Raw genomic sequence first — 5,742 nt, forward strand, 5'->3', positions numbered from 1 at the left:
CAGATCGAAGAAGTCAATCGACAGGTCACCTCCAGCAGCCAGGACATCCAGACCAGCAGCCACCAGCTCACCGAGCTGAAGCGCGAGATGCAGAACCTGGAGATCGAGCTGCAGGCGCAGCTCAGCACGGTACGCGGGGCAGCACGGAGCCTGGGCTCCTCGGGATGGCAAACTGCCTCCTGGGCACAGCTCTGTCCTGACCCCCTGCCTTCCACCTCCAGAAAGACTCGCTGGAAAACTCCTTGGCCGAGACGGAATCTCGCTACGGCTGCCTGCTGCAGCAAATCCAGGGGCAGATTAACGCCGTAGAGGAGGAGCTGGGCAACATCCGCTGCGAGATGGAGGGCCAGAGCCAGGAGTACAAGATGCTGCTGGGCATCAAGACCCGCCTGGAGCAGGAGATTGCTCAGTACCGGGCGCTGCTCCACGAGGGACAGCAAGACCTTGCGTATGTACACCATATTAAGAGCAAGGGAATGAAGCGAATCCTTTGAGTCTGTAATTTCTTAGAGTTTGCTTGTGTGCTTCAACAGCAGTATGTTCTCTGACCGTGTACGCAGTGGCTGTTCTTAACTGTTGGTGAATTGCTCTCCTCTCACAGTGCCTCCCAAGGAGCTTTCCAAGGAGGAGGAAAATCCTCCCAGTCATATTCTTCTAGTTCCTTCTCTCAATCCCAGTCTGGTGACGTGACAGGTAAGATTGCACTTCGTCATAATAGCCGTAAAGATTAAAGCTTACTAAAATAGGAGTAAATTAAAAAACCCACTTCTGATAATATGCTTAGAGTGCTGCTCCACTTGCAGCCATCTGAACTGCTCCCATGTTCTTTTGGTAACACACCACGATAGATGAAAAAATTCTGTTCTGCTGGAAATATCAGATTTCTCCTTCAGTCAATGATTTCCTCTGGTTTCACACAGGGCAGTCAAGAGTGTGCTAGAGCAAGAGCAGTGATGCTGGCATCCTCCTAAATGCACTGAGCTGACCCACGGACGAGAGGCAGAACCCAACGCTCCTGCAGCGCAGCCGATGCGATGCAGTGCGGAGCAGCGCTCATCGCTGGCCTCGCCTTCCCTTCTGCAATGCTGGCCTTACTCAACTTGTCTTTGTCAACTGGATCTTTGTTTAAAAGCTTGAATTCTGCTGATAATGCTGTCATTAATAAAACTTCACTTCTTTGATGCAAATAAAAATGTCTAAGGAATTTAATTCAACAAACTTTGAACACGCATCATCAAGTCATCCAACAAAATACAGGCTGTCCTGCCATGGTCTGTACATACACTAAGAACAACACATTCTGCTGTAAGAAAATGGCCACTGTGCCCAGGTGACATCACTGAGCTAAGGAAAGGAGAAGGAAAATGATGGGTAACCTCTGAAGATTAAGTAACTGTGACTGCACCAAGCTGTGCTCATTGCCACTGCTCTGACACATCAGAATCCATTCATCTTGGGCTTTACCTGGTTCATTATAGGTACAGTTCCCAGGGAAGGTGTGACTCAGTCCAGGTTGCTGCAGTACGATGGGGTTTCATGACGTTAAGTATTTCCACACCTTTAACTATGCAGAAAGCTGATTCCTAACTTCTGCTAGGAAAATCAGGCAACAAGGCAATGCTCCTGTTTCATTTAGTTTCACGAGCAAAAACATTCTCACATTTTACAGCTGAAATTCCAACTTAAATACTAATATAATGCCAAGAAGTCTTTTTTGTCTGTATCACCCATTGGTTGACACAGCACCTTCCAAGGAATCAGAGACACGTTTCCCCCACAAATGGTATTTTCTTTATGCTTCTGTTTCTCTCAGAAGATAGAAGAGTGCAATACAACTGGGGATGAAAGGGCAATGTTAGAACAGATGCTTTATACACGTTCTGCTTTCTGAAGGACGCAGCAGCTCCCTTTTCAATCCATAACTGCCCTTCAGCTCCCCAGAGGCAGCTTTCAGCCCGTTCAGAGCACTCCTGCTCCCCCCTCCACCCACCAGCCCTGCCATTTCACTGAAGGCTGCGCCACTGTTTCCATGGGGTAACAAAACAAAAAGCCTGCCCATCCCAACCAACTCAGCAGTTATTTAGGCTAGGTGCTGTTTCGGTAGCTGTGTGGCTGGGCTCGGCCATCACAGTAACATAATTGCAGCTCACAGCATCTGCAATGAGGAGATACGCCTTGCTCATCTCCAAAAGCTGGGTTGCCAAACTGACTTTTTTCAGGCCAGCATCAGGAATTTGTATGAAGAAAAGCCCCATTCCAAAGAAAAAGGGTTCATTTAAGGTTCTAACAATAGAGAGAGCGATGCAAAGCAAATGCAAACATGAGTTTCCTTTCCAAAGGCTACCAGAACTCACTCAGGTCTCAACTGCACTCAACACAGACAGTGATGTTACACAGACATCTTTCTCAGGAAGGGCTACAGAGACCTGAGCCCCATTTCATGCGTATCAATAAGCACTGCAAGGCTGTTCTGTTTGGCTCTAAACCTCCAGCAGCACAGAGAAGCATTGCAATGACCAAAGCTACAGCCTGCCACACCGCAGTGCTTTAGGGAGCACAGAGCGTTTCGGGATCAGTTTGTAAGAGTGTGGGGGCTGTGAAACAGATGGCAGCTCCCAGCTACATCTGGAAAACCGAAGCTGTGAGAAATGTTCTGAAAGGAATGGCCGTCCCATAAACTGCCACTGCCAGCAGAACGACATCACGGCTGAGTTCTCCCATTGACACCCTCTGCGTGCGGCCACTGGCGCGGTGGGCGCTGAGCTGCCCCGGTGCGGAGCAGGAGTCGTCCCAGGGAAGATGATGGAGCACACGGAGCTGTGCAGAAAGCAGCACACGCTGCAGTGCTGTCAGCAGGGCTGGGCCCACCTGCCTCCCAACGGCTGCTCCGGCTCTCACTGCAGCACAGCCACGGCTGCTCGAGGAGCGATACGAGACGTGTATTGCTCTGCAGAGAGCTGCAGGGAATAAAAAGGGCTTTGGCAGTATGGAGTTTCTGTTTGGGTCACTGTGATGGAGTTCCTGCTGAAGCAGATCAGAGAAGCGCGCTTCAGACCAAGACGAGGGCACTCCTTCATTGCAGAACAATTAATTGCCAGGAGATGCTTCGGAGGCCGTCCTCTCCCCTTGTGAGACCAAAGACATACATCCAGTGATGGCATCATGGTTTCTGTGAAAACCACTGAATATTTTGATTCTTTTGCCAATTCAGAGCATCTGTTTGTGGCTCTGAGCCCAATTTCACCAGTCAGTAAACAGCAATTAGAAAGTTTTCAAAACACTGCTACTTCAGATCAACTTTTCTGATTGTGAGCAAAAAGTCCCCCGGGGGAAGGAGCGATGTCAGCATCTCGCCGTCTCCTCATGGAGCTGAGGAGCCCCTGTGCCACTCACAGCAGCCACAGGCCGACCTCCTCCTGCCACTGCAGGGCTCTGAATGCCGATGGCAGCCCAGGAAATGGTGCTTTTAGGAGTGCTGAGCATCTGTGTGCCTCCAACACAGCCCTGCAGCTCCCTCAGCCCAAAGCAGAGCCACGGCATGCGGGACCAAAACGGAGTGGGACACGGAAAGGAGCTGGAGAACAGGACTGAAATGTAAATCTTTGTGATACAGTCACAGCCATGACCGTGTTAGGAAAAAAAAAAAGGAAAAGAGGGACGGTGAGCCATAGGAAAGGTCTCTGTCGATGGCATGAAATTGCAGCGTTGGGAAATGTTTGGAATTGTTGGGTCAGATGTTATGATGCAACAATACCGAGAAGCAGATATAAAATCAACACCTCTGGCATCAATGCCAATCAGCAATAAACATCTCATAAGGAAGAATAAAAGAGCATTTCAACAATCTAATGGGGAAAATATGAGTAAGGAATCACACCCTGTGAGAAAATCATTTTTCTTTTTTAATAATGATGACTCAGTCCCAGATATGCAAAGCAACTGGTTCTGACGTGCAGATAATTAGAGAGCTACTAATAAATGAACAACCCTAATTACAAAGATCAAAGTATCAAATGATCTCCAGCATATCTATGAAACATGTGTAGTGGTACCAAGAGGAGGGTGAACGGCTTTCCGTGACTCTCAGTCAATTACTGCACACACCAGTGATTTTATGGGCTTCAGAACTGGTTTGGCCAACAGACAGAATGTTGCCCCAGCCACAACCTGAAGCAAGGAGGACCATCAGTGAAGAAACCCACAAGGAGAACTGGTAGAGATGAATTCCATCAGTTTCCCTCTCCTGTACAGAGCCTCCTGCCTCTCAGGCTTAAAATGTATGCTCTCCAGAAGCGATTTAATGGCAAAATCCCATTTGCAAAGAAGGGTTCTTCCCGCCCTGTTCTCCAACAAATGCTGTGATTGTGCCACTGCACCAAAGCCAGAAGGCACTGGGGATTGAAGGGGTCACAGCTGAGTCCATTATGTGAAGAATAAATGCCTCCCATAACAGACCAAGGCCAACCTCACAGCTGCCTCCTCCGCCATCAAACTCCCACAGCAGAGGCACCTTCCAAACCATTTTGCTTCCATGGACAAAGCGCTTTCCCTCATTTCCAGCACTCAATGCCAGACAACATCCTTCCCTGTGGACAACAGAACTGTCTTTATTTTAAATGGCAGCAGCATCTCCTTCCATAGCAGCAAGTCTCAGCCTTCTGTTTGCTAAGGTGAAAAGCTGCAGCCGCTTACTGTCCTCTCCCAAGACACTCAGTGGTGTAAACTCCACACCTCCCCTTCTGCTTAGAATAGCCTGGAAACCAGCGAACATAAAAGACAAAAAATTAAAAAGCACAGCTTTAAAAATGACATTCTTGCACGTCCTCTGCTCTGTGCAGAACGTCAGGTTATTTCCTGCAGATGGAACCAGTTTGGTGAAGCAGGAACTCCGCCTCCTCAGCAGTTCTACTGAGATTTACCAATAAACACCATGAAGACGCTGCACAAGATGAGCTTCCACTGCAGGACAGCAGCTAAACCTCAGAGATGTTGTTTCCAAAAAAAAAAAAAAAAGCAAAATTAAGGGACCTGAATTCATATTTCTCCAACTCTAAAATTGAAAGGTAACACAGCGGTGCCTTCAGCAGCCCTGCTCAGGACAAAAAAAATGGCAAGGATCAAAGAGGAGCTATTAAAATAAGTTTCACTCATGAAGTAGCCAGCAACACGCTATCTGAAACAAAATCTAACACACAGCCACCCACCCCAAATTATAGAGCGCGCTTTGTGTGAATCAGCATTGCAAACACAATACCTATGGGGAGGGCCGTCCCAGGTCCCAAAAGAAATTCCCCTTAGCTCATCACTTTTGGCATGAGCGCTGTGGCTGGCAAACCCCATGGGAAGCGGCACTGCCTGGAGGTGACACCCACCCGGTGAGGTATAAAGAGGCCCCGGCGAGGGCAGGAGGCAGCGCTTCCACTTCTGCATCGGGCTCGCAGCAGGCTCGGCTTTTGTCGCCACATCCACCTCTCACCATGAGCTGCAGCATCAAGAGGACATCCAGCACCTCGTACCGCAGCGCAGGCGGGGGAGGCATCTGCGCCGGGGCCGGCGGCAGGAGCTCCTCCGCCTCGTGCCGGCGCTACGCCTCCTCCGTGATCGGCGGCAGCTCCGCGGGGGCAGCGTGCGGCATCGGCTACGGCGGGGGCATGAGCGCCGGCAGCCTCGCCGGGGGCTTCTGCGGGGGCCTGGGAGGAGGCTTCGGGGGCGGCTTTGCGGGAAGCTTCGGCGCCGGGGGGG

General features: G+C 49.9%; 1 protein-coding gene across 1 annotated transcript; it reads left to right on the forward strand.

The window, feature by feature from the left end:
* Positions 1-42: 42 nt before the first annotated feature.
* On the forward strand, positions 43-1,139 carry LOC122192552 (keratin, type I cytoskeletal 15-like; the record flags this gene model as incomplete). The annotated part of the gene is made up of 4 exons (XM_042893119.1): positions 43-129; positions 222-448; positions 602-693; positions 921-1,139. Coding segments are annotated over 4 exons (426 nt in total), but the record flags the coding sequence as incomplete, so codon positions are not given.
* Positions 1,140-5,742: the final 4,603 nt, after the last annotated feature.

This window comes from Lagopus leucura, unplaced genomic scaffold, assembly GCF_019238085.1.
Source record: "Lagopus leucura isolate 7727_CA_CO unplaced genomic scaffold, USGS_WTPT01 38095-0_obj-0_obj, whole genome shotgun sequence".
In the NCBI taxonomy this organism is placed as follows: domain Eukaryota; kingdom Metazoa; phylum Chordata; class Aves; order Galliformes; family Phasianidae; genus Lagopus; species Lagopus leucura.